At 48.9% G+C, this 27,990-nt stretch overlaps 1 protein-coding gene across 4 annotated transcripts in view; it reads left to right on the top strand.

The window, feature by feature from the left end:
• Positions 1 to 27,990, top strand: part of paplna (papilin a, proteoglycan-like sulfated glycoprotein) — a 151,590-nt gene that overhangs the window by 47,897 nt on the left and 75,703 nt on the right. For 3 of the 4 annotated variants that reach the window (XM_060828691.1, XM_060828690.1, XM_060828688.1), the window contains exons 4-15: positions 4,100 to 4,202; positions 4,847 to 4,977; positions 6,159 to 6,282; positions 6,388 to 6,468; positions 14,586 to 14,758; positions 15,489 to 15,615; positions 16,724 to 16,850; positions 18,131 to 18,196; positions 20,898 to 21,105; positions 21,760 to 21,936; positions 23,616 to 23,792; positions 27,790 to 27,940. In XM_060828691.1, the coding sequence (XP_060684674.1) occupies positions 4,100 to 4,202; positions 4,847 to 4,977; positions 6,159 to 6,282; positions 6,388 to 6,468; positions 14,586 to 14,758; positions 15,489 to 15,615; positions 16,724 to 16,850; positions 18,131 to 18,196; positions 20,898 to 21,105; positions 21,760 to 21,936; positions 23,616 to 23,792; positions 27,790 to 27,940 (1,645 nt within the window). The remainder of the gene's footprint in view (positions 1 to 4,099; positions 4,203 to 4,846; positions 4,978 to 6,158; positions 6,283 to 6,387; positions 6,469 to 14,585; positions 14,759 to 15,488; positions 15,616 to 16,723; positions 16,851 to 18,130; positions 18,197 to 20,897; positions 21,106 to 21,759; positions 21,937 to 23,615; positions 23,793 to 27,789; positions 27,941 to 27,990) is intronic. The other variant, XM_060828689.1, reaches the window with a different exon arrangement.

The following is a 27,990-nucleotide window of genomic DNA, read 5'->3' as shown; positions in this document are numbered from 1 at the left end:
CTCCCTGACATCATTCCAATCTCTACTAACGTCACTCCGATCACTCTTAACATCACTCCAATCTCCCATGACACCACTCCAATCTCCCATGACATTACTCCAACCTCTCCGACATGACTGTAATCTCCCTGACATCACTCCAATGTCACCTGACATCACTCCAATCTCTCCACACATAGCTCCAATCTCCCTGACATCACTGCAATCTCCCCGACATCACTCCAATCTCTCCTGGCATCACTTCATTCTCTCCTGACATCACTCCAATCTCCCATTACATCACTCCCATCTCCCTGCCATCACTCCAATCTCCCTGACATCATTCCAATCTCTACTAACATCACTCCAATCTCTCTTAACATCACTCCAATCTCCCATGACATCACTCCAGTCTCCCATGACACCACTTCAATCTCCCATGACATTACTCCAACCTCCCCGACATGACTGTAATCTCCCTGACATCACTCCAATGTCACCTGACATCACTCCAATCTTTCCTCACATAACTCCAATCTCCCATGACATCACTCCAATCTCCCTGACAACACTCCAATCTCCCAAGACATCACTCCAATCTCACCTGACATCACTCCAATCTCTTCTGACATCACTGCAATCTCCCCGACATCACTCTAATCTCTCCTGACATCACTCCAATATCTCCTGACATCACTCCAATCTCCCATGACATCACTCCAACCTCCCTGACTTCCCTCCAATCTCCCTGACATCACTCCAATCTCCCTGACATCACTGCCACCCCTCCTGACATCACTCTAGTCTCTCCTGATGTTACTCCAATCTCCCAGACATCACTCCAAGCTCCCTGACATCATCCAATCTCCCCGATATTACTCCAATCTCTCCTGACATCACTCCAATCTCCCATGACATCACTACAATCTCCCTGACATCACTCCGATCTCTACAAACAACACTCCAATCTCTCTTAACATCACTCCAATCTCCCATGACATCACTCCAATCTCCCATGATATCACTCCAATCTCCCTGACATCACTCCAATCTCCCATGACATCACTCCAATCTCCCTGACATCACTCCAATCTCCCAGGCATCACTTCAATCTCCCAATACATCTTCCAATCTCTCCTGACATCACTCCAATTTCCCATGACATCACTCAAATCACTCTGACATCACTCCAATCTCCCATGACATCACTCCAATCTTCCTGACGTCACTCCACTCTCCCATGACATTACTCCAATCTCTCTGACATTACTCCAATCTCCCAGATATCACTCCAATCTCCCTGATATCATTCCAATCTCCCTGACATCACTCCAACCTCCCTGACATCACTCCAATCTCCCAGGCATCACTCCAATCTCTCCTGACATCACTCCCATCTCTCCTGACATCACTCCAATTTCTCCTGACATCACTCCAATCTCCCTGACATCACTCTAACCTCCCCGACATTACTCCAATCTCCCACGACACCACACCCATCTCCCGACGTCACTCCAATCTCCCTGACATCACTGCAGTCTCCCATGACATCACTCCAATCTCCCTGACATCACTCAAATCTCCCAGACATCATTACAATCTCCCATAACATCACTCGAATCTCTCCGACATCACTCCAATCTCCCATGACATCACTCCAATATCTCCTGACATCATTCCAATCTCTCCTGACATCACTCCAATCTCCCATGACATCACTCCAATCTCTCATGACATCACTCCAATCTCACCTGACATCACTCCAATCTCCCTGACATCACTGCCACCCCTCCTGACATCACTCTAGTCTCTCCTGATATTACTCCAATCTCCCAGACATCACTCCAAGCTCCCTGACATCATCCAATTTCCCCGCTATTACTCCAATCTCTCCTGACATCACTCCAATCTCCCATGACATCACTCCAATCTCCCTGACATCACTCCGATCTCTACAAACAACACTCCAATCTCTCTTAACATCACTCCAATCTCCCATGACATCACTCCAATCTCCCATGATATCACTTCTATCTCCCTGATATCACTCCAATCTCCCATGACATCACTCCAATCTCCCTGACATCACTCCAATCTCCCAGGCATCACTTCAATCTCCCAATACATCTTCCAATCTCTCCTGACATCACTCCAATTTCCCATGACATCACTCAAATCGCTCTGACATCACTCCAATCTCCCATGACATCACTCCAATCTTCCTGACGTCACTCCACTCTCCCATGACATTACTCCAATCTCCCTGATATCGCTCCAATCTCCCTGACATCACTCCAATCTCCCTGATGTCACTCCAATCTCCCTGACATCACTCCAACCTCCCTGACATTGCTCCAATCTCCCAGGCATCACTCCAATCTCTCCTGACATCACTCCCATCTCTCCTGACATCACTCCAATTTCTCCTGACATCACTCCAATCTCCCTGACATCACTCTAATCTCCCCGACATTACTTCAATCTCCCACGACATCGCACCCATCTCCCGACGTCACTCCAATCTCCCTGACATCACTGCAGTCTCCCATGACATCACTCCAATCTCCCTGACATCACTCCAATTTCCCAGACATCACTTCAATCTTTCCTGACATCTCCCAGACATCACTCAAATCTCCCAGACATCATTACAATCTCCCATAACATCACTCGAATCTCTCCGACATCACTCTAATCTCCCATGACATCACTCCAATATCTCCTGACATCATTCCAAACTCCCTGACATCACTCCAATCTCTCCTGACATCACTCCAATCTCCCATGACATCACTCCAATCTCACCTGACATCACTCCAATCTCCCATGACATCGCTCCATTCTCCATGACATCACTCCATTCTCCCTGACATCACTCCAACCTCCCTGGCATCACTCCATTCTCCCTGACATCACTCCAACCTCCCTGGCATCACTCCAATCTCCCATGACATCACTTCAAACTCTCCAAACATCACCCCAATCTCCCTGACATCACCCCAACATAGCTGACATCACTCCAATCTCCCATGACATCACTCCAATCTCCCTGACATCACTCCAATCTCCCAGGCATCACTTCAATCTCCCAATACATCTTCCAATCTCTCCTGACATCACTCCAATTTCCCATGACAACACTCAAATCACTCTGACATCACTCCAATCTCCCATGACATCACCCCAATCTTCCTGACGTCACTCCACTCTCCCATGACATTACTCCAATCTCTCTGACATTACTCCAATCTCCCAGATATCACTCCAATCTCCCTGATATCACTCCAATTTCCCTGACATCACTCCAACCTCCCTGACATCACTCCAATCTCCCAGGCATCACTCCAATCTCTCCTGACATCACTCCCATCTCTCCTGACATCACTCCAATTTCTCCTGATATCACTCCAATCTCCCTGACATCACTCTAATCTCCCCGACATTACTCCAATCTCCCACGACACCACACCCATCTCCCGACGTCACTCCAATCTCCCTGACATCACTGCAGTCTCCCATGACATCACCCCAATCTCCCTGACATCACTCAAATCTCCCAGACATCATTACAATCTCCCATAACATCACTCGAATCTCTCCGACATCACTCCAATCTCCCATGACATCACTCCAATACCTCCTGACATCATTCCAATCTCTCCTGACATCACTCCAATCTCTCCTGACATCACTCCAATCTCTCCTGACATCGCTCCAATCTCTCCTGACATCACTCCAACCTCCCTGACATCACTCCAACCTCCCCGACATTACTCCAATCTCTCCTGACATCACTCCAATTTCCCATGATATCACTCCAATCTCCCATTACATCACTCCAATCTTCCTGCCATCTCTCCAATCTCCCTGACATCATTCCAATCTCTACTAACATCACTCCGATCACTCTTAACATCACTCCAATCTCCCATGACATCACACCCATCTCCCGATATCACTCCAATCTCCCTGACATCACTGCAGTCTCCCCGACATCACTCCAATCTCCCTGACATCATTCCAACCCCCCCCCCGACATCACTCCCACTTTCCCGACATTACTCCAATCTCCCAGTACCGACCTTTCTTCCTCACTCTTGGTGTTTGATGTTTCCCCCAGGATTGTCCAGAGGGTTTGAGAGATTTCCGGGAGGAGCAGTGTTCTGCCTTTGATGGAACAGATTTCCAGGGGAAGCGATACAAATGGCTGCCATACTACGGAGGTACGTGGCTCTCGAGAAACAAGTCAACCAAAAGTAAATAGTAAAATATGCTCAAACACTGCCTGGACTGACCTATCCCTCTTAACCTGACCACATACTCTCTCCATCATCAATCATCTTCACCGTGTTGTTCGTATGTTGTTGATAACCTGGGTTGCAACAGGGAGAAAGGGAATGGAAACCTTCGAGAAGCTGAAAGCACTGGCTGGGGGTGGATTTGTATCAAAATCAGCACTGGGGGTAAACAACCCGAATAGTTGTCAAAACCTCAGGAAATCTCGAGTGGTTAGTGACCTAATGGATTATCTGAAAGGGGCAGCTCAGGTGTAGAGCTGTGATTGGAGGGACAGTCTGGATTAGCTGATTAGCTCTGTTGGGCAGACAGATCCGTCTGGGAATGAATTGATGATGGTGATGGTGATGATGATGGTGATGATGATGGTGATGATGATGGTGATGGTGATGGTGTTGGTGATGCTGATGGTGATGCTGATGGTGATGATGATGATGGTGATGATGATGGTGATGGTGTTGGTGATGATGATGGTGATGGTGTTGGTGATGATGATGGTGATGGTGGTGATGATGATGGTGATGGTGGTGATGATGATGATGATGATGATGATGATTCCATCTTCCCACAGCTGCCAATAAGTGTGAGCTGAACTGCATCCCCCAGGGTGAAAACTTTTATTACCGACACAAGGAGGCGGTGAAGGATGGGACGTTATGTGAACCAGGAAGTCGTAACATCTGTGTTGACGGTGTCTGCAAGGTACGTTCACTCATCACTAGCCCACAGCTTGAACCTACAAACTAGTGTTAACTCCCCTATGGACAGGGAGTGAGTGGCTCAGCCTGTGGGAACCACCATAATCATTCGGAGAGGTTGCACAAATCCTGTCCAGAACAGTCATGGGAAGAGGCAACATCCCTCATTTATTTCCTGCCCACACTCTTTCACCAACCATACCAAAGCCCCATCCCCACCTGGGATCCAGCCATTCTTGGACACCTTGTTCAAGTGACTACTATTCACGAAGTAGCTCAGAAACACGACCACTCACTCCTTCCCTGGAGAAGTGAAAATCTCCATCAAAATTGCCTTGTTGGTCAGTGGGATTGAGGCATGTGCCAGGGGCTCTGGCTGTATAAATGGATAGTTAGCTGATCCAGTGATTTAAAAACAGGACCTTGCTGATCCATATTTGGCTGCACTGTCACAGTCAGTAAGGGAAGGTGGTGGCACATCGACATACCCTGGCTGCTTCATTATTCTGCCTTTACTTTACACTCACCTTCTGTTTTGGAGCATTTTGGTCAAATTCACTGCCCAAATCATTGTTCCTGCAGTCAAACTGAACGGTGTGTGTGTGTGTGTGTGTGCGCGCGCGCGCGCCAACGCTGTCAGCTTTTGCCCATTGCTAAATTCACTTTGATGGCATTCCACACGCACTCGATTTTGTCTGTGGGAAATCCAACTCCATCTGCACGCTCGCTTGGATAGCAACATTTAGCAGCAATGAGGGAAGAGGAACAGTCCTAACCCAGAAACAAAGTTACCTATGCACTGAAGAACTGGCCAGCGTGAATTACAATAAGGCAGGAAGCATGCTACAGAAGGTAGGGTTTGAGGGACTGAATGAATGCTCAATTCAGGCTTCGCTCAGTTCCAAATTCTCACTGTTTCCTGTAGGATCTGCAGCTTGTTCTCACTCAGCGAGTGCCCCAGGATGATGTATCCTCCTGTAATAGGCACGGACCTTGATAACTCTGATGCACCTTCTGTGCTAAATGACCCTGGCTACCAGTGCCCACTTGCTGACCCACACTCTTGTAATCTGAGATACCGTTAACACACATGAAATGGTGCAACCGTACCAGCTCTGGATTGGCAGCTTCATTCGGCCCTGAGCAATCTGGTAACTTTCCTTTTCCTTTGACTTCCTTTCATAGACGGTTGGTTGTGACAATATGCTGGAATCATCACAAGTTGAAGACAAATGCCTGCAATGTGGGGGAGATGGCAGCAGCTGCTACGCAGTCAGGGGGACGTTTACTGCTGCTGACTTGCCTATAGGTACAGAACGAAACGTTCCCATTGTTACTTCCGTGGTCAGCTTTCACTGTGGATCTGAATGTTGGAAGTTTGATCCATCATCAAACAACCTGTCCTTTTTTACAGGTTACAACCAGATCCACGTCATTCCCATTGGGGCTACAAGTATTCATATCCAAGAAGCAGTGCCCACAAGGAACTTCCTCGGTAAATACCTTGCTGTCTTCCTTCGTTTGTGTTTTAAAATGTCCACTTCCACTCGATCTATCTCTCTGGGTGAGTGGGGATTACTGGGACCAGTTCCCCCTTGGTCTGTCTCTGGGTGAGTGGGGATTACTGGGACCAGTTCCCCGTTGGTCTGACTCTGGGTGAGTGGGGATTACTGGGACCAGTTCCCCCTCGGTCTGACTCTGGGTGAGTGGGGATTACTGGGACCAGTTCCCCGTTGGTCTGACTCTGGGTGAGTGGGGATTACTGGGACCAGTTCCCCCTCGGTCTGTCTCTGGGTGAGTGGGGATTACTGGGACCAGTTCCCCCTCGGTCTGTCTCTGGGTGAGTGGGAATAACTGGGACCAGTTCCCCCTTGGTCTGTCTCTGGGTGAGTGGGAATAACTGGGACCAGTTCCCCCTTGGTCTGTCTCTGGGTGAGTGGGGATTACTGGGACCAGTTTCCCCTCGGTCTGTCTCTGGGTGAGTGGGGATAACTGGGACCAGTTCCCCCTCGGTCTGTCTCTCTCTTGCTCTCACTCTTGTGCGCTCTCTCTCTCTCTGGGTGAGTGGGGATTTGTCAAGTTGCACCCTGACCAGTTGAAGGTTGCTCCGTGTTGTCAATCACTGCATAATGAAGAGAGTCCCTGTGCTTATTAAACATCTCTCTCAGTTTATAACAGCTGTCTGGAATAAAGCAACTGGAATGGAGCAGCTCTGGGGATTTCCTGCTCTGCATTGACACCATGTCCTTGTATCCATTGCTGTTTCTGCAGAGATTGGGTTCTCAACATTAACTGATTAATTGCTGCCCAGATAGAGCATTGCACACATTCTGTCAACATCTGGACGTAACCCTGTTTTCCTGTTTGTTACTCAGTGATCAAATGTCAGTATGCAGGAATACAGCCAGTGTGTGTGTATTTTATCAATGTTGTATCAGAAACAGGCACACTGGGGTGTTCTGCAGCTGTACTGGCTTCCTCATGCACTGCAGTGGTTCAAGAAAGCAGCTCACTCCCAAGACAATTACTCGTGGGCAATAAATGAGTGAATTAATAAAAGCAGTATTGTCTCTTTGAGAAACAGCCTCTCTGTTCCTGGACACTGAGCAAATCTTAGAGACGGAGAAAATATAAGCAGAAATAAGCCATTCAGCCCTACAAACCTACTACTCCATTGATTACGATCATGGCTGATCATCCAACTCAGTACCTTGTTCCTGCTCTCTCTTTGATTCCTTCAGCCCCAAGAATAGATCTAACTCCTTGGCCTTGACTGTTTTCTATGATAGTGAATGCCACAGGCTCACCACTCTCTGAGTGGAGACATTTCTCCTCATCTCAGTCCCCAATGGCCTACTCTATATCCATAATTAAGGATTGGAATATTAAAAGGGTTTAAAATCTTAATCCTCCCTCTCCATAACTCTCTAATAGAACCTCAAAACAAGTCACTAACCTCTCCTTTGACCATGTCAAAGTCCCACTACGAACATTGTACTCATTGTAAACGATTAGTAGATTAGATTTTCCAGGCCCTTTGGCCAAACCAGACCCTCTGAAGAGTAACCCACGCAGATCCACCTCCCTCCGACTAATGCACCTAACACTATGGGCAATTTACCTGACCTATGGGAGGAAACCCACGCAGACACAGGGAGAATGTGAAAACTCCACACAGTCAGTCACCCGAAGCTGGAATCAAACCTGGGACCCTGGTGATGTGAGGCAGCAATGCTAACCACTGAGCCACCGTGCCACCCAAATTATGCCACAGAATTGTGGTGGCTTTACCTTCATGAAATTCAACTGACTTAGAGCTTCATTCCCATTCTACATGTCAATGTTAGCACTTTTTCTGCTTGAATGCAGGACTAACCTTTACCTTCACCATTACTCTTTGATTTGCTAACCCATAAAGTAACATACATCTAATGGAGTCTTATCAGACCTTTTCCCAGAATTGACCACTGACCTCTTGAGTCAATATGGTTCCAACCTTTTAAATGTAAAATACCTTCAATGTTGCTGATGAGTTCCTCAATGATATGATCCCATTTTCCCCTGCCTAGATCACTATCTGAACAGGAGAGGTTGGAATCCTCTCTGATGTCATGCACAATTTACACCCATCAAAACAAAACACAGGCTGCGAATTTATTTTATTGACCTTTTATTGTGCAAATTCTATGCACAATTTGGCTGCTGCATTTCCCACATCACACCAGCAATAACACATTAAAATGGGTTTATGCCTGTTTTCAAGTTGTGTGCAAACATGAGGGTTTTATCTGTGGACATAATGGGGACAGTGGGCTGAGCTGTCAGTGACTGGGGCTATGGTGGAATGGGTGACAGAACTGGGTGGGGAACAACTCACTCCATCCTTTCTGCTTTCCATGAAGTGACACATCGAGATTCTCACCAGGCAGATACCGTTTCACGGGAATTAATGTTTCTTAAATGCCTCGTTAACTCGACAATTTGCCTTATTTTTATCAAGTGTTCTTACCAAATTCCAGTGCCCTCAACTTGCTGCTTGTTCTGAGGCTCCTCCGGCTTTGAACAGTGAGTGCAGTACTTACAGCATGGTCCCCAGGTAGCAGAAGCACCAAGCTGTCAGCTGGTATCCACCGCCTACCTCAGCCAAAACCATCATACAGCACCTCGCTGCTGAGGCACTGCCCTGCAGCTCCGAGAAGGCTACGACAGGGAGACTATGTGTGCGTGCATGTACAACGGGCACAGCTCACAGAAACGCACCAGGCTGCTTTCCTCCCCCCCCCGCCCCGCCCAAGATTCCCTACAGTGTGGAAACAGGCCCTTCAGCCCAACAAGCCCACACCGACCCTCCGAAGTAACCCACCCAGACCCATTTCCCTCTGACTAATGCACCTAACACTGGGCAATTTAGCATGGCCAATTCACCCTGACCTGCACATCTTCGGATTGTGGGAGAAAGCTGAAGCACCCGGAGGAAACCCGCGCAGTCACTGGGAGAATGTGCAAACTCCACACAGACAGTCACCCCAAGGCTGGAATTGATCCTGGGACCCTGGTGCTGTGAGGCCGCAGTGCTAACCACTGAGCCACCGTGCTGCCCAAGTTCTCATTCTCCCAGGGCTACTCACTCAGTTTGTGTCTATACTCCCAATAGTCCAACCCAGCCCTTCCCAGCTCAGCATTCCCCTTGTCCAGCCCTTCCTGGCTCAGCCTTGTACTGCCCAGCCCTGTCCAGCTCAGCCTCGCTGGTGCCCGTCCTGCTCTCCCCATTAGCATGTTGGCTCTTCAGCTGGAGCTGGCACCAGTACTGTTCCTATTGAAGGGATAAGGACAGTGGTGGGGGCAGGAGGGGGGGAAACCTGAAGGTGTATAGGGAAATGTGGTACAGTTTCAGAGGGAATAGGGCAGGGGAGGAAGGATGGGATGTTGGGATAAGAGGGGGCATGAAGGCCCAGTGTTGGTGGTGGGGATGGGAATGTTGGAGGGTGTACCTTGGTGAACCCCATTGCTCATTGTATCCACTGTGGCTGTGTGCGCTGCCATTGCGTGTTGTCCTTGAGCAAGTGAGTTGGAGCTGGGGAAACAGCTGGAGCAGTGCCAAGGATGAGCTGACTCAGCGTCACTTCTGTGTGGGGGAAAGCATGGGAATCCCTGTCTGCTGGCCACTGGGACGTTAGAGGAGCAAGACCAGATAAGCTTCTGTTGGGCAACGTTGGATTTCCAATCACTTCACACACCTCTACCTAAACTCTGAATGTGTCCAGTGTGATTGTGGTGGGGTCAGATTTTGGTTAAAGGCAATTTGCTTCAGGTTATCGGTGATTGTAAGTTGAAGCTTGGCACCTTGGTAAAGTGGAACTTACCAGCAGTGATGGTCCAACAGGCTAGTGCTGGGAGTTAAACTTCAGGCTCCTGGTGTAGGGTCCAACTCCTGTCAGAGGCATGAGAGTGCTGTGAGCGATTATGTGTTTGTGGGGATGGGGGTGTGGGTAGGGTTCGGAGGGTTATGACGTACTGATGTGGAGTGGAGGGGGTTGGTGGTGGTCACTCAGTCAGTGCGGTCTCTTCACCAAGTGACTTCGCACACAGACTGTGAGCTGGATGGTGGGTATTCAACGAAGGCGGTTTCCTATTATCCACATCCGAAATCTCTCTCTCACTCCTGTTCCCAATCGAGACCCTCTTCTGTGCGGACCCTGCTGCTCTTGGTCACTATGGCCACCTTCTGGAGTGGGACCAGGTAAAGCAAGTGGACCCCATGTACCAAGGACCCAGGTCTGGGAGCAGGGGCTGCCTGTGGGGGACCAGGATCACCCAGCTCAGAGGCAGCTCACAGCTCCTCAGGAGGTGGTCAGCCTGCAGGAGGAACACCGTTCCCGTGTCCCACGTTATTTTCTGGGGAATAGCAAGGAACAGTGTTGAATTGGGCTTCGTATATTCTCCCAGGACACTGGGATGAACTGTGTCAGATCCTGGAGTGGGAGACCATGCTGTGCTAGTGGCTGGAAAGGTGACAGCTGACGTCTCTGACTCACTCCTTCCAGGGAGTGGCAGGAGATCTGGCTGTGATCTCTCAGCCGCGTAGCCCCACAAATACATCAGGGCAATGACTGATACCGTCTGTACGAGGTCACTCCAGGTCACCAGTGAGAAGGACTTCCAGAAGGCGTTCGGCAAGGCCCCTCACAAAAGGTTATGTCATAAGGTATTTTGGCAAGGATAGAGAGTTGGCTAATGGGCAGGAAATGGGGATAAGGGATTCTTTTTCAGGTTGCCGATCTGTAACCAGTGGGCTTTCCCAGAAGTCAATGCTGGGACCACAACTGTTCACAATATGTACTAATGACTTGGAGGAAGGAAATGAATGCAGAGTAGCCATATTTGCAGCCAACACAAAGATAGGTGGAAAAGCAGGTTGCGAGAGGGATACAAACAGTTTACACTGGTAGGCTAGGAAAATGGGTAAAAATGAGCAAATGGGGCATGATGTGGGAAGATGTGAAGTTGTCCATTTGGAAGGGTGCACAAAAAAAAGAGTAATATTTAATAGTAGTAGGATGGCTCAGTGGTTAGCACTGCTGCCTCACAGCATCAGGGTCTCAGGTTCGATTCCAACCTTGGGCGACTGTCTGTGTGGAGTTTGCACATTCTCCCTGTGTCTGTGTGGGTTTCCTCCCACAGTCCAAGGTGTGCAGGTCAGGGTGAATTGGCCATGCTAAATTGCCCGTAGTATTAGGTGCTTCAGTCAGAGGGAAATGGGTCTGGGTGGGTTGCTCTCCGAAGGGTCATTGTGGACTTGTTGGGCCGAAGGGCCTGTTTCCACACTGTAGGTAATCTAATCTAATCATTTATGTGGAGGAAAGCTGCAATGCAAGGGGACTTGGGGTGGTCTTGTGCGTGAAATACAGAAGAGTAAAAAGTGAGGTCTGCAGATGCTGGAGATCAGAGCTGAAAATGTGTTGCTGGTTAAAGCACAGCAGGTTAGGCAGCATCCGAGGAACAGGAAATTCGACGTTTCGGGAAAGCTAGCACACAGAGGCAGCCAGGAATTGAGAAAGCTAATGGAATGAAAAAGCCTTTAGTTCAAGGAGTATTAGAGTAGGGAAGTCTTTCTGCAACTGTACGAGGTGCTGATGAGACCACATCTGGAATACTGTGAGCAGTTTTATCTCCGAATTTAAGGAAAGGCATCATTTGATTGGAGGCAGTTCAGAGAAAGTTCACTCAGCGATTCCTGGTGTGGAGGTAATGTCGTATGAGTAAACGTTAAACAGTTTCCCAACTCTACTCACTGGAGTTTAGAAGAATGAAAGTCATCTTCTTGAAACACATCGGATTCTTATGAGGTTTGATGGGGTAAATGCTGAGAGGATGTTTACCCCGGTGAGAGAATCTGGGACCAGAGGGCATAGTCCCAGAATAAAGAGGCACCAATTTAATCCTGAGTTTGGAGGAATTTCTTTTCTCTGAGGGTTTCGGGTCCTTGCCACAGAGAACTGTCGGGAGGCTGAGGTAGATAGATTCTCGATCAGGTGGGGAATCAAGGGTTACAGGGAAAATGGAGGAAAGTGGGCATGAGGAATGGTGGAGGAGACTTGAGGGGTTTTGTGGTCTTATAGTCACTCCATTAATGCCTAAGTGAGCTGTGATCCTAATCCTGGAGCACTCGTGTACTTGGTGTGTTTGAGGGTTCTGATCATTACAAAGCCGGTAACTGGGGAGCAAGGGTTATCCACTGTGCCCATGACGGATGATCGCATTGTACAGGCCCCTGTCTGATGTCGAACAAGGATACAAGGCTGCTCACGCATGGACCTGAGGCGTGGTAAAGCAGACCATAGGGCTGCTGTGGATGTGACCCCTCTGCTCACACTGATCCAGGAGGGTGGGGTGGGTAACCCTTTAGTAAGCTGTGAACAGTGTGTCCTACCAGACTGCTGTGCTCTGTGCCCTGTTCTCTGTGCCCTGTGCTGTGCTCTGTGCCTTGCACTCTATGCTCTGTGCCCTGTTCTCTGTGCTGTGCCCTGTGCCCTGCACTCTATGCTCTGTGCCCTGTTCTCTGTGCTGTGCTCTGTGTCCTGTGCTCTGTGCCCTGTTCTCTGTGCTGTGCTCTGTACAGTGCACTCTATGCCCTGTGCCCTGTTCTCTGTGCTGTGCTCTGTGCCCTGCACTCTATGACCTGTGCCCTGTTCTCTGTGCTGTGCTCTATGCACTGTAATCTATGCTCTGTGCCCTGTTCTCCGTGCCCTGCACTCTATGCTCTGTGCCCTATGCTCTATGCCCTGCACTCTATGCTCTGTGCCCTGTTTTCTGTGCTGTGCACTGCGCCCTATTCTCTGTGCTGTTCTCTGTGCTCTGCACCCTAGCTCTGTGCCCTGTGCTCTGTGCTGTGCTCCGTGCCCTGCACTCTATGCCCTGTGCCCTGTTCTCTGTGCTGTGCTCTATGCACTGTAATCTATGCTCTGTGCCCTGTTCTCCGTGCCCTGCACTCTATGCTCTGTGCCCTATGCTCTATGCCCTGCACTCTATGCTCTGTGCCCTGTTTTCTGTGCTGTGCACTGCGCCCTATTCTCTGTGCTGTTCTCTGTGCTCTGCACCCTAGCTCTGTGCCCTGTGCTCTGTGCTGTGCTCTGTGCCCTGCACTCTATGCCCTGTTCTCTGTGCTGTGCTCTGTGCCCTGCACTCTATGCTCTGTGCCCTGCACGCTATGACCTGTGCCCTGTTCTCTGTGCTGTGCTTTATGCCCTGTAATCTATGCTCTGTGCCCTGATCTCTGTGCTGTGCTCTGTGCCCTACACTCTATGCCCTGTGCCCTGGTCTCTGTGCCCTGTGCTGTGCTGTGTGCTGTGCCCTGTGCTGTGCCCTGTTCTCCATGCTGTGCGTTTTGCACAATTGGATAGGGAACAAGGTGCTTGGGAGCAGTGGAGGAGGAGGAGGAGAACGTTGAAAGCAGAGGATGCTCCCCTTCAGCTCAGTCCTGTCTGGTGCTGCAACGTCTACAGCTCCTGACTGCCCCCTAGGTCCAGTCAATGGGACCTACATGCAGCTGCCAATGATGGACTGCTCCATAGCATGGCAATGATTACTAAATCTGCTTGGCTTTGTGGAAAGCCTCCATTGGCTTTATGTGTGTTCCTTTTTGGCTGTCAGTAAATAAAAGCTCCTGTTGAATTCTGCATTTCTCTGATTGTATGTCTGTGTGTTGCTCCAGTGGATAATGATGGGATGTGGATCTAGTGGGCATTGGGCACAAGGGAGCTGTGCCTTGGGAGCTAGCGAGAGGAATATGGCGAGACCTGTTGGTTAAACAATGACACAGTGAGTTTGGTCAGATAAGCGAGAAAACACACTGGGCTTGGCAGAGACAAAAGCAAGATTCAGCCAAACACCTTTCCATGTTTGAGGAGTGAGGCTACATTTGGGATCAGAGCTCAGGATTCCTCTTGTGCCTGTCTCTGCCAGGGTCCAGTTAACACTTTAACTTTTCAGATCGAGAGTCATTTCCAAACTGTGCCCATTTCCCATCCCATCCCAGTCAGCACGAGTTGCCTGCTTTGCTTGTTGCCATCACCGGTTTTTAATGTGGTCTTCCTTTGTGCTGATGTTTTGCAGCAGTCAAGAATGTGAGAGGCGAATACTACCTGAACGGTCATTGGACGATCGACTACAGCCGGGCCCTGTACATCGCCAACACGGTCATCCACTATGAGAGGGGAACAGAAGGGGACCTGGCCTCAGAGGTCATCCATGGCCGAGGACCCACTTCGGAACCCTTGATACTGGAGGTTAGTGCAAACTCAAGTCATATCACACTTTCTGTGTATGTGTATGTGTATGTGTATGTGTGTGTGTGTGTGTGTGGGGGGGGGGCGCAGGGGGGTGTCAGAGAGAGAGAGAGAGATGTCCCTCGAGGTGTATGTGTGTGTCAGAGAGAGATGTCACTCGAGTTGTGTGTGTGTGTGTGTGTGTGTGTGTGTCAGAGAGAGAGTTGTCACTCGGGGTGTGCATGTGTGTGTGTGGGTGTGTGGGTCAGAGAGGGAGAGATGTCTGACACACACCCCAAGTCAGGGTGGTGAGTGGCTTAGAGGGAAACTTGCAGGTGGTGGTGTTCCCAAGTACCTGCACCCCTTGTCCTTCCAGATGGAAGTGGTCATAGGTTTGGGAGGTGTTGGTGAATTTCTGCAGTGGATCTTTTAGATAGTACACACTGCTGCTACTGAGCGCTGGGGTTGGATAGGGTGGATGTTGAGTGGGGAGTATTCCAGCACATTCCTGACTTGTACCTTGTCGAAGAGGGATAGACTTTGGGGTGTCAGGTGATGAGTTACTCTCCCCAGTCTCTGACCTCCTCTTGTAGCCACTGTGTTTCTGTGGTGAGTCCAGTTGAGCCTCTGGTCAATGGTAACCCCCAAGGATGTTGACAATGGGGGATTGAGTGATGGTAATACCGTTGATGCTTGGTGTTTCCCACGGGAAGGGTATGGCCTGGAATGAAGTGCTGTGTGTACTTTGCAGATTATTAGCCAGGAGCCTAACCAAGGGATAGAATATGAATATTATCTCTCACGATACCACAAGCAGCCTGAAGGTTACTTCTGGAGTGTTGGCTCATGGAGTCTGTGCAGCAAGGAATGTGGAGGAGGTGAGTGCCTCTCAGCTTTTGGAATTCCACCTTTTTAGTTTTCCGCATTCTTCATTTAACGGAACACTTTATTCTGAGCATGAAGCAGCAGCCACATGATGAAAATTTCTGCTCAGGGATATTATAACACTCCTCTGGAGAAGTTGGGGCTTGAACCCAGACTTTCTGGCTCAGAGCTAGGGGCACTGCCACTGCTCCACAAGGGCTCTTGAGGTTGCACTTGCGGACTGTAGACTGACTGGGAAAGATAGATGGCTCTTGGTCACAGACAGGACTGGTGTTATAACCATGGTCACATTCCGGGGCTGGGCTGGGTTGGGGGGAGCTCTAACCCTCGGCTCAGCCTGTTTCACCCCGGCCCGACCTGGAGATCCCATCATGCCATTTTGTTGGCACAGTGACTGATATTTCTTACCTTGGTTTGTGCCTCAAGATTTGTTCTCACTATTGCCTTTGTGGGAGCTGGCTGTACACCTTTCTGATCTTGCAGCAAGTGATGACCACTTCAGAGGAGGCCACCCCACTGCCTGTATGGGGCTTTGGGAGTCTCCAGCGATGGGTGGCAGGCGCTACCTAAAGGCAGCGCTGTCCGCGGACCCCTGGATCCACCAGCTACCTGACCACCCACCCCCCGATCTTGGGGAGCAGTCAGGTATTGTGATCAGCAAAGCTCAGAGACCACCAGGAGACACTGAGGAATTCCCTGGCATCTATTGCTTGTTTTCTGTGGGCGAGCTTTTAATTAGAGTGGGAGATTTATTGTGATGACATGAGTAATCCCACACCACCCATTTTTCTTTCCCCTCCCCTTTCCTTGAACTTGTGGTAATTTGCCTTTGGGGGGGCGTGAGACTAATGTTTATACAAATACAGTTCCTCTGTTTCTGCTGCCAACAGAACTAAGATAGTACAGGAGTGAATGCAAAATTGTGCAGATGGTTTGCGCATCTTTTTTAAAAAATGTTGGCCCACCTCATTTAGTGTGTTGAAGGCAGTGGGTGTGATTGAGATAAAGTGATATTTTGTGGGTCTCCCTGCGGTACAGTGTGAGAGCTCCTGCCTATGACCATTGCTCCTGCGATCATGTGCCCTCCCTGTGTCCCGACAGGCTACCAGACCCGGCTGGTGTTCTGCACCATTGACAACGAGGCCTACCCGGACTATCTGTGCAGGGACCAGGTCCGGCCCAGATCCAACAAAACCTGCAACGCCCAGAGGTGTCCACGGACCAAACAGTGAGTGAGCACCATTCTCCGCTCAACCCTGTGCAACAACTGAACATACAGTTGCAAGGCATGAACTAGCAGCTATTAACCCAGACAGGATTCCAGGGATAATATCCTGGCCTAGGATCCCAGAGATAATAACACAGCCAGGTCCTTGAAGTGACACTGTGATGTTTGCCTTCTTAACTTTGCTTCTTGTTTTTTCTGACATGTGGCTGTACTATGTATAGCTAGAATTTAACATTTTATTTCATTTCTCTATATCCTGTTACTAAGGATTGTACCTATCACCCTCTACCTAAGATAGTGCTGAGTGTTGGTGATGTTGTTACCTTGTAACTAATGTTGCAACTGAAGAAGCTGTACCCAGCTATCTCTGTCCCTAAGATAGCGCTGTTAGTGGTGACTTGTATAACTTTTCACTGAACTCGTTTAAGTACTGCACCAATAAAGCTGAGGGTAGCATGGTGTCTCAGTGGTTAGCACTGCTGCCTCACAGCATCAGGGACCCGGGTTCAATTCCAGCCTTGGGTGACTGTCTGTGTGGAGTTTGCACATTCCCCCGTGTCTGCGTGGGTTTCCTCCGGGTGGTCCGGTTTCCTCCCACAGTCCAAAGGTGTGCAGGTCAGGTGGATTGGCCAGGCTAAATTGCCCATAGTGTTAGGTGCCTTAGTCAGAGGGAAATGGATCTGGGTGGGTTACTCTTCGGAGGGTCGGTGTGGACTGGTTGGCCCGAAAGACCTGTTTCCACACTGCAGGGAATCTAATCAAATCTAATTCAGGGATAATAATTCAGGGATGAAATCCCAGCTGATGACTGCAGGGGTCATAACCCAAAATCCACTTTCCCCCCACAAGTGGCCTTGGTTAATGACTCCCCCCATCCCACCTCAGTGGCTTTGAGGGAAATGATGCACTCCCCCTCACCGAGTGACTGTGAGGGGAATATTGCACACTCAGAATTGAAGTTGGATCGTTCTGTCTGATAGTTTACTCGCAGTGGGGGACATGGAGATGGGTGATGGTGCGATTGAGCTGGGTGTTGCTACAGGGGCAGAGGGTGGGTGAGGAATAAGAGTAATGGGGGTGAAGGGTGATGTTAAGATAGATTGTTGGGGTTTTTGCTTCATTAACTGATGGGGCAGTCTCAAGGAGCTGTAATGGCTTGTTCCAGCCCCTTTGCCGAGTAGTAACTGATCAAGGGAACACCATTCTGTGAGCCATACTTTGGAACTGAGTTGCTTCTTACCAAAAGGTTTTAAAAGCAAACATTTATTCCATGTGCAAAGGCTTTCATTCATACCCCAACCAAGTGTCTGGACCTCAAGCCAGTGCCTGACGCCGAGAGTTTACAGGTAACCATGACAGCTCTGTGGGATGTGTGCACTGGCTAGCTGATGCAATTTGAGCGTGCTCAGAATGCTTCATGGAGTCGATGTAAAGTGGTGTGGTGTGCTTTCCAGTAAAGTTGCAGCTTGCTTGGTGCAGGGCTCCTTGGGGGAAGAGTGTGATGGAGTGGTCATTGCTGGAGCTTATGCTCTCTCTGGTGAGCTGCAGTCCTGCATTAGAGGTGATCAGAGCTCCTTGCACTGCAGGGTGGGGGATTGTTTCTGCCTTTTGCTTTCTACCTTGTGATTCCAAGTCAGCTCCAAGGTGAGTTACAATCTCTTTCTTTGTCTTGTCAGTCAGCCATTTCTATCCAGCCTGTACTTTGCTTGTGGTCTGTTGAAGCATATTTGAACCTTCCAACTAGCAAAGTAATTCACTCTGTGTCTGAGCAAATTTTGCTCTTATTTTAGTGAAAGAGAACTCTGATTCTTTTTCTCTTTGTGATTCACCTGTCTAAATACTACCACACCCTCCTCTAACATCCAATACCAACTTGCTGTGTTTCAGCAGTGCTCTTACTGTGAATTCACAATACCATTGAAACTCGAGCTCAGGCTGACTCAGTATCAGCACTTTCATGAGAGGTCTCTCTGTGTCTCTGCTTGCATGGGATGGGTGTCTGTGTGTGTAAGTATATGTATTTGTGCACAGGTGTCCCTACCAGTGTGTGTACAGGTGTGTGTGTGTGTGCGTGCGTGCAAGTGTTTCTGTTAGTATGTGTATGTATGTGGTGTATGCGCACAGCTATCTCTCTTTGCGTGTCTGTGTATGTGCAGATGTGCAGCTGTCTCAGGGTGTCTGCAGATATTGTTGACACTGTGTGTGTGTGCATGTCAAGTGTCTGTGTGTGTGTAGGTGTTTCTGCTTGTGTCCAGGTGTCTGCATTAGTGTGTGCACGTACAGATACCTTTAACTGTGTGTGTTTATGTGCACATGCAGTGTCTCTGTCAGTGTGTGCGCACATGCAGGTATCTATCTGTGGTGTGTGTGTGTGTGTGTGTGTGTGACATAGAGAGAAAATTCCTGTACAGATGACCTTAAACTCTGACTGACTGTCTCCCAATCACAAATACCCACACCAATTTTCTTCTAAACATCACTGTTACATTTGCCAGTTTCTGCTGATTTGATGGGGAATTGTAACTGAACAAACTGTACCCGACTAGTATCCCGTACCAAGTCACCCTTTATTTCGGTGTGACACTGGTCCAGCTCCCTCAGAGCCAGCTCTCCAAGTGAATGGAGCTTCTGATACCCATGTTCCTATCTCTCCCTGATTGGACCAGATTACCAGCCCCAGCTGGGGCTCCCTGATTGGACCAGATTGCCAGCCCCAGCTGGGGCTCTCTGATTGGACCAGATTACCAGCCCCAATCAGGGGCCTCCTACTCCATGAGGTTCACGTGGCTGATCTCATGACAGTCACTACAACAACACTGGGTGTTCTGCGGAGCTGGGGGTTTAGTGTTGTTTGTGTCGGGGCTCCGTGATGACCCAGTCTAGCTCGGGAGCCCTGTAGAGCAATGCTGAGGTGACAGGCCAGAGCATGGATTCAGTAACAATGCCAGCTGCCCATGCTGTATTTACCGGAGCACAGGACTGGTCTGTGGGAACAATCTTGTGTAGCTCATCATCACTGTCATTGAATTGTAAACAGAAATACAACCTAATTTAATCTTGACGCCTATTGAACGTGCCACATGGCAAGAGTCTATTTGCTGATTCCACTGGACAAGCCTGGTCACCCTGACCCTATCTGAAACCATTTCACATTCCTTTTTCACTCCTGTCCTATTCTACACCCCCCTTTATACAGCATTACTGTCTAGGGCCCCAGTCTGGGTGAAGATATTTCTCCTGACTTCCCACTTGGATTTGTTGGTGACTTCCTGTCTTGCCCTTGGATTCAGATTCTCCTAGAAACATCCCTATGTCTGTTCTCCCCATCCCTTGGAAACATCTTTTCTATGTCTACCGCCGTGGAAACTGTCTTCTATACATTTGCCCCCATGGAAACATCTTCTCCAACCCACCGGTCCCCAGTGGCAACATTTCTCTGATTCGCCACCCCCACCCCATGGAAACATCTACTCTCTCTAACCCACCCCCACCCCATGGAAACATCTACTTTCTCTCTCTACCCCACCCCCACCCCATCCCATGGACACATCTACTCTCTCTACCCCACCCCCCCAACCCCACCCCATGGAAACATCTACTCTCTCTACCCCACCCCCCACACGACGGAAACATCTACTCTCTCTACCCCACCCCCACCCCATGGAAACATCGAGATCGAGAAATATCTTCTCTATGGTTTTTCCACAACCCCTCACCAATCTGTATGTCTCTCCCCACCCTGACTGTGGACACTTATGAGTGAGATCACTCTCTTGTTACCCCTTGCCCTTTCTGAAAGAGGCAGTGCCACAGTATGTTCATGAACAGCCCGAGTATGTGTGAGTGTTGTCACGTTCTATTTGGTGTACGGTACCATCAGACTACAGGCGGTCCTCAGTGTCAGCTTGTAATCCTGTTGACACCGGGTTCTCCCGATGAATGGGGGGTGGTAACTGGGTGGCAGGGGGTATTCACTGGAGGACATTGTGCGGGGCACAGCTCCCAGTTGCTGCCCTTTGTTGACGTTGCTTGTGGATTGATGAGCAGTTGGAAGACGACAGAGTGGAGTACGTGCTCGGTGACGTGTGGGAGAGGACAGCAGACCAGGTCTGTGTACTGCACCTTGTCGGAGCCAGGTCAAGTGGAGGTGGTTCGGGATGACTCAGAGTGTGCTGCAGTGACAGCGAAGCCCCTCACACACCAGGCCTGCAACCTACTACAGTGTGCCAGCTGGCAGACCACTGGCTGGACTGAGGTAAGGCTCAGCAACTGGCATCAGCTCACTCACCCAGTTTCCCAACTGCCTGTGCTCATATGTATGTAAATCTAACACTACTGTTCACACACACACACAGACATATACACACACATACGCTCAGACAGGCCCTGTCTGTCTGTCTGTCTCTCTGTTTCTGCCTCTATCTCTGTGTCTCTTCTCTCTGTTTGTCTCTGTTTCTCTCCGTCTTCTCTCTCTATCTCTCTATCTCTCTGTCTCTGTCTGTCTCTCTCTCTGTCTCTGTTTCTCTCCATCTTCTCTTTCTCTTTCTCTGTCTCTCTCTCTCTCCCTGTCTCTCTTTCCCTGTCTCTCTCTCTGCCTCTTTCTCTCTATCTCTTTCTGTTTCTCTCCATCTTCTCTCTCTTTCTCTCTGCCTCTCCCTGTCTCTCTCTCCCTGTCTGTCTGTCTCTTTCTGTCTTTCTCTCTCTCCCTGTCTCTCTCTGTCTGTCTCTGTCTGTCTCTCTCTCTCTCTTTCTCTGTCTCTGTTTCTCTCCATCTTCTTTCTCTTTCTCTTTCTCTGTCTCTGTCTCTGTCCCCCTTGGTCTATACGTAAGGATAAAGGAGTAATGTTGTGAGCAGCCTGCCTGCAGTTTGGTTGCTGGTGTTGATGATTTATTGTGTGGTGTGTCGCAGTGTTCGGTATCGTGTGGTGAGGGTGTCCAGACGAGGTCAGTCTCCTGCGTGCTGGAGTCGGGAGGCCAGCTTCCAGATTTTGTCTGCTCAGCTCAGACCAAGCCGCCCGCAGTCCGTGTTTGTCTGCTCAATCCCTGCACAGACAACTTCTCCTGGTACATCGGGGCATGGAGCGCAGTAAGTGCCAGCTTCCTATCCTCCTTCCTTCCTTTACACCCTCTTTCCTCCCCCCAACCTATATGTCCACTATCCCTTTAAATCCGTTCAGGAATTCATAAGGTGCATGAGATGAGTGTTTGGATAGAAATGGTGTGGGGGAAAGGCAGGCAATTGGCACCAGGGGATAGAATCAAAGCAGACATGATGGACTGAATAGCCTCCAGTGATTCAGTGATGATACACTCGATAAGATGAGTTCATATTCTCCCCACTCTCTGGGTTAAGGGGTTGTTTTCTTTTCTCAGCCGCTCAGTGACTGTCTCCCCAGCAGGTGGCGATATCCTCCTCTGTTCTGTTTGAAACTTCGGTTGGATTGCCCTCAATTTTTTTTCTCTCTGGAGATACCTAACATCAATGAATCCAGTTCGACCTTGGGCTGAATGCATGTTTTTGCTAGATTGTCTAAACCTTTAACCTGGGCAAACCTTACTTAGGTCGTGATTTACAGTTGACTTCGAAGCGAAGCAAATTATTTATTGTATATATTAATAACTTGGCTGAGGAAAGTGAACGCACTGTAGCCGGGTCTGCGGGTGACACAAACATAGGTGGGAAAGAATGGTGAGGATGGCACAAAGGGTCGGCAGAGGAACAGGTGAAGTGAGTTGGCAAAATCTTGTTAGATAATGTGGGGGAGAGTTAGGTTGTGCGCTCTGGCAGGAAGAAAAGAGAAGCTGCATATTATTTAAATGGAGAAAGACTGGAGAAAGAGAACAGAGGGATTTGGGAGGCCTTGTGAATGGATCAAAAAACAACTAGCATCCAAGTCTGCCATAGGGAGGGCAAATAGAATGTTGGCCTTGATTTCAAAGGGAATGGGATATGAAAGTAGGGAAGCCTTGCAGGAACTATAAAGGCAGTAGTCAAATCACAGCTGGAACACTGTGAGCAGTTCTGTTCCCCCCTTCTTTATTCATTCGTGGGCATCACTGGCTGGATTGGCATTTATTGCCATGGGGGTATTTTGCTGTGGGGCTGGAGTCACATGTAGGCCAGACCAGGTAAGGATGACAGTTTCCTTTCCGAAAAGGTATTAGTGAACCAGATAACCTTTTACAACAGCTCCGTCGGGTGTCTATGGGAGGGAGGTTCCTGACAGGAATGGCATTTATGGGAGAGACGGTGATGGGTCCAACAGGGTTGGGGGTGAGGTCCCTGACTGGTGATGTCGTCCATGGGGGGAGGTGTGAACCCAAGTCAGGGTGTTCATCGAAATGTCTGTTTGAGTGATGCTTAGTCTGTGCTGATAGGAGGAGCTGAAAATGTGTTGCTGGAAAAGCGCAGCAGGTCAAGCAGCATCCAAGGAACAGGAAATTCGACATTTCGGGCATAAGCCCTTCATCAGGAAAGGGCTTATGATTCCTGATGAAGGGCTTATGCCCGAAACGTCGAATCTCCTGTTCCTTGGATGCTGCCTGACCTGCTGTGCTTTTCCAGCAACACATTTTCAGCTCTGATCTCCAGCATCTGCAGTCCTCACTTTCTCCTGATGGGAGGGGGCCTGGGGTAACGTGGAGCAGGCCATTGTGCAATTTTTGTACCTGCTTTTCCTTTTTTTTTTGCGATGAGGTTTGTTTCCTTTGTCTCACTGATCCCTTCGGTTGGGAGGAGCTGACTGCCTCTGGTTTCTTTCGCAGTGTTCAGTCACGTGCGGAGAGGGCATACAGAACAGGCCGGTGTCCTGTATGTCCCACTCAGGTGGGAAAGTGCCGGATTTTGCATGCTCTGCTCAGGTGAAGCCCTCATCCACCCAGTCCTGTGTCTCCAATGACTGCAGCGAGTTCTTCTCCTGGCATGTGGGTGCCTGGGGTCTGGTGAGTTTGCAAACTAATTTCCCCTTCCTTGCTGCCTCACTGCAATCAGGTCGTGTGTTGATCTCAAATAAAAATCATTCCTCCTCACGCATTTGGCACAGGGGTTTGTTTGCACGGAGCCCACAATGATTTGCTTTGAGAAATACTTGGACAGGTTAAGCTTTCCAATGAACATTCATTACTGACTGTGTTTCAAAATTCCTGTGAAATTCAGTATATGGCTACGAGAGGGGCAGAGATTCTACAATGTTGGAGATTTGGGAGTGTGTGCTTCTCTCCAAATTCACCGAGGTTCCTTCAGACAGCACCTTGCAAGCCCACCGCCTCCACCATCTGGAAGGACAAGGGCAGTAAATACATGGGAACATGGCAAGTTCCCCTCCAAGCCACGCATCATGTTGGCTTGGAAATATATCGCTGTTAAAAGAACAAAGAAGATTACAGCACAGGAGCGGGCCCTTTGATCCTCGATCTAAACCTGCCACTTGTTTTCTAAGCTGTATCCCTCTGCTCCCTGCCCATTCATGTGTCTGACTAGATACATCCTAAAGGACGCTATCGTGCTCACCTCTACCACCTCCACTGGCAACATGTTCCATGCACCCACCACCCTCTGTGTCAAAAACTTTGCACACATATCTCCCCTAAACTTTTCCCTTCTCACCTTGACTCCTCGTAATTGAGTCCCCCACTCTGGGAAAATGCTTCTTGCTATCCATCCTGTCTGTGCCTCTCAGGAATTTGTAGACCTCAATCAGGTCCCCCCTCAAACTCAGTGTTTTTAATGAAAATAATCATAATTTACTCAACCTCTCCTCATAGCTAGCACCCTCCACACTAGGCAACATCTTGGTGAACCTCCTCTGCACCCTCTCCAAAGCATCCACATCCTATTGGTAATGTGGTGACCAGAAATGTACACAGTATTCCAAATGTGGCCAAATCAAAGTCCTGTACAACTGTAACATGACCTGCCGACCCTGTCTGATGAAGGAAAGCATGTTGTGTGCCTTCTTGACCACTCTATCGACCTGCATTGCCACGTTCAGGGAACAGTGGATCTGAACATCAAGATCTCTCTGTACATCAATTTACTGTATAGTTCATTCTTTCAAAATGCATCACCTCGCATTTGCCCGGATTGAACTCCATCTGCCATTTCTCCACCCAACTCTCGAGTCTATCTATATTCTGCTGTATTCTCTGACAGTCCCCTTCACTACCTGCTACTTCACCAATCTTAGTGTCATCTGTAAACTACCTATACCTTCCTCCAGACCATTTACGTGCATCACAAACAACAGTGGTCCTAACACGGATCCCTGTGGAACACCACTGGTCACAGTTCTCCATTTTGAGAAACTCTCTTCCACTCTTACTCTGTCTCCCGCTGCCCAGCCAGTTCTCTATCCGTCTAGTTAGTACACCCTGGATCCCATGTGACTTCACATTTTCCATCAGGTGGACCTTATCAAACGCTTTACTGAAATCCATGTAAATGACTTACAGCTCTTCCCTCATCAATCAACTTTGTCACTTGCTCAAAGAATTCTATTAGGTTTGTAAGACATGACCTTCCCTGCACTAAACCATGTTGCCTATCATTGATAAGCCCATTTTCTTCCAACTGAGAATAGATCCTATCCCTCAGTACCTTCTCCAGCAGCTTCCCTACCATTGACGTCAGGCTCACCAGTTTATAACTATCTGGATTATCCCTGCTACCATTCTTCAACAAGGGGACAACATCAGCAATTCTCCAGTCCTCCAGGACCTCACCCATGTTCAAGGATGCTGCAAAGATATCTGTTGAGGCCCTAGCTATTTCCGCTCTTGCTTCCCTCAGTAACCTGGGATAGATCCCCTCAGGATCTGGGGACTTGTCCACCTTAATGCCTCTTAGAATACCCAACACTTCCTCCCTCCTTGATCTAGAGTAATCAAACATCTAACCCTAACATCAACATCCACCATGTCCCTCTCCTCGGTGAATACTGATGCAAAGTACTCATTAACAATCTCACCCATTTTCTCTGACTCCACACATAACTTTCCTTCCTCGAGTGGGCCAACCCTTTCTCTCATTACCCTCTTGCTCCTTATATGCAAATAAAAGACTTTGGGATTTTCCTTAACTCTGTTTCCTTAAGATATTTCATGACCCCCTTTAGCCCCCTTAATTCCTTGTTTCAGATTGGTCTCACTTTCGCCGATATTCTTCCAAAGCTTTGCCTGTCTTCAGTCACCGAGACCTAATGTATGCTTCCTTTTTCTTCTTAGCTAGTCTCACAACTTGATCCACCATCCATGGTCCCCTAATCTTGCCATTTCTGTACCACATTTTCACAGGGATATGTCTGTCCTGCACTCTAATCAACCTCTCTTTAAAAGCCTCCCGCATATCAAATGTGGATTTACCCTCAAACAGCTGCTCCCAATCCACATTCCCTGGCTCCAGTTGAATTTTGCTATAGTTTTCCCTCCCCCAGTTTAGCACTCTTCCTTTAGGACCACTCTTGTCTTTTTCCATGAGTATTCTCAAACTTATGGAATTATGATCACTATTCCTAAAGTCATCTCTGACTGAAACTTCAACCACCTGGCTGGGCTCATTACCCAACACCAGGTCCAGTATGGCCCATTCCCTAACTGGACTAATTCCGCCAGGTCAAAGTCCTGGAATTCCCTCCCTAAGGGCATTGTGGGTATACTTGCAGCACATGGACTGCAGCGGTTCAAGAAGGCAGCTCACCCCCACCCTTTCAAGGGGCAATTAGGCACGGGAAGTAAACACTGCTCCAACCAGCGACATCCTCATCCTGTGAGTGAGTAAGCAAGAAGGCAGTTGGTTTATAATGTGGATAAGATATTAAGACGCATCGTTGCAAAAGACAATGTTTCTCCCCCTTCCTTGTGAGTTATCAATCACTAACTGTGCTATCCTGGCCAAACCAGTCCCTCTTGTATTGAGATCTTTGACCAAGCAAGGCACTAGAAATAGCTGTTGTGTGAGCCATTATTCACCGGGTTGTCATCGGTAACCATTCACGTGATAATTGGGTGAGATTTGAACATAGTGGTCCTTGCAGAAGCTCCTCATCAAGGATTGACATCAAACTGAGCAGTTACTCACTGCCTCATTCCCAGCATGGGATGAGGCAGTGATTGGGTGTTGGGCGTTCCATCAGACCCATTTACAAATTTGACAAAAACCTCTCCTGTAGAAGGAAAGGTGAGGGGGTCACATTGGAGCCAGTCACGGGATGGGGATGGAGATGGAGATTCCAGTAGATTCATTGATGTAACGTTGGAAGACAGAGACAGCAAAATAACACAGAAGATCCAAATAACAACTTCATGTAGCACCTTTACTGTAATGTAGAGCCTTTCACAGGAACGTGACAAGGGCTTTGAAGGAGGTCAGCGATGGGAGTTGTCTATAAGGTGCTGACTGTAGACGTTCCTAACAGCGACCAACATTCATTTGGTCGGAGTCTTTGGGATATTGGAGGGGAGGGCAGCTTACTCTGTACGGTTTAAAGAGAAACGGCATGAATATAAAATGACCAGAATGTGATGCTGGCTGAGGAATGTATTAGCTGGAGCCTGGGGAACACTCCCCTGTCAAGGTTTCCTCCAAATCATGCCAAGGGATATTCTCTATCTGAGAGGGTGGGGAAAGGGGAGTGTTTGACCCCCATTCAGAACTGCCAAGGGTCTGTTTTGAGCTTTGACTGGGAGGGGTAGAGCATGTGAAAGGTCTGGGAATGGCTGATTTATCCTGGAAACATCTAGCTGCTGGCCCGGAGAGGTTGATGTTTCTGGGCATCCGGAAACCCAGTGCAAGGTTGGAGAAAGGGCTAGTGATTGTTTGTAACGGCCCAGGGCCTGGCCTGTAGGCCTGACAAGGGTTTTTTTTCTCAGTGGGGCGGTGTGATTGTCAGAGGGTTCGATCCCACTTAGCCGGGCCTGGCGCTGACTGATGTTCCCTCCGCAGTGCTCCAAGAGCTGTCAGACAGGAAAGCGGAGACGCCAGGTCATCTGCTATGACCAGGATCGCAAACATCAGGACCCGGAGAAATGTGACCCGCGTGCCTATCCCAGGGAATTTGAGGATTGTAACAGCCAGCCTTGCTTCCTGCCTCAAAGTGAGTCAGTGCTGGTGAAATTATTCTTGCTCAGTTCTTATTGACCGCCT

Source organism: Hemiscyllium ocellatum, chromosome 8 (genome assembly GCF_020745735.1).
Source record: "Hemiscyllium ocellatum isolate sHemOce1 chromosome 8, sHemOce1.pat.X.cur, whole genome shotgun sequence".
Classification (NCBI taxonomy): Eukaryota; Metazoa; Chordata; class Chondrichthyes; order Orectolobiformes; family Hemiscylliidae; genus Hemiscyllium; species Hemiscyllium ocellatum.
Note: the sequence above shows the minus strand (reverse complement) of the source record. Positions and strands in the feature narration are given on the sequence as shown.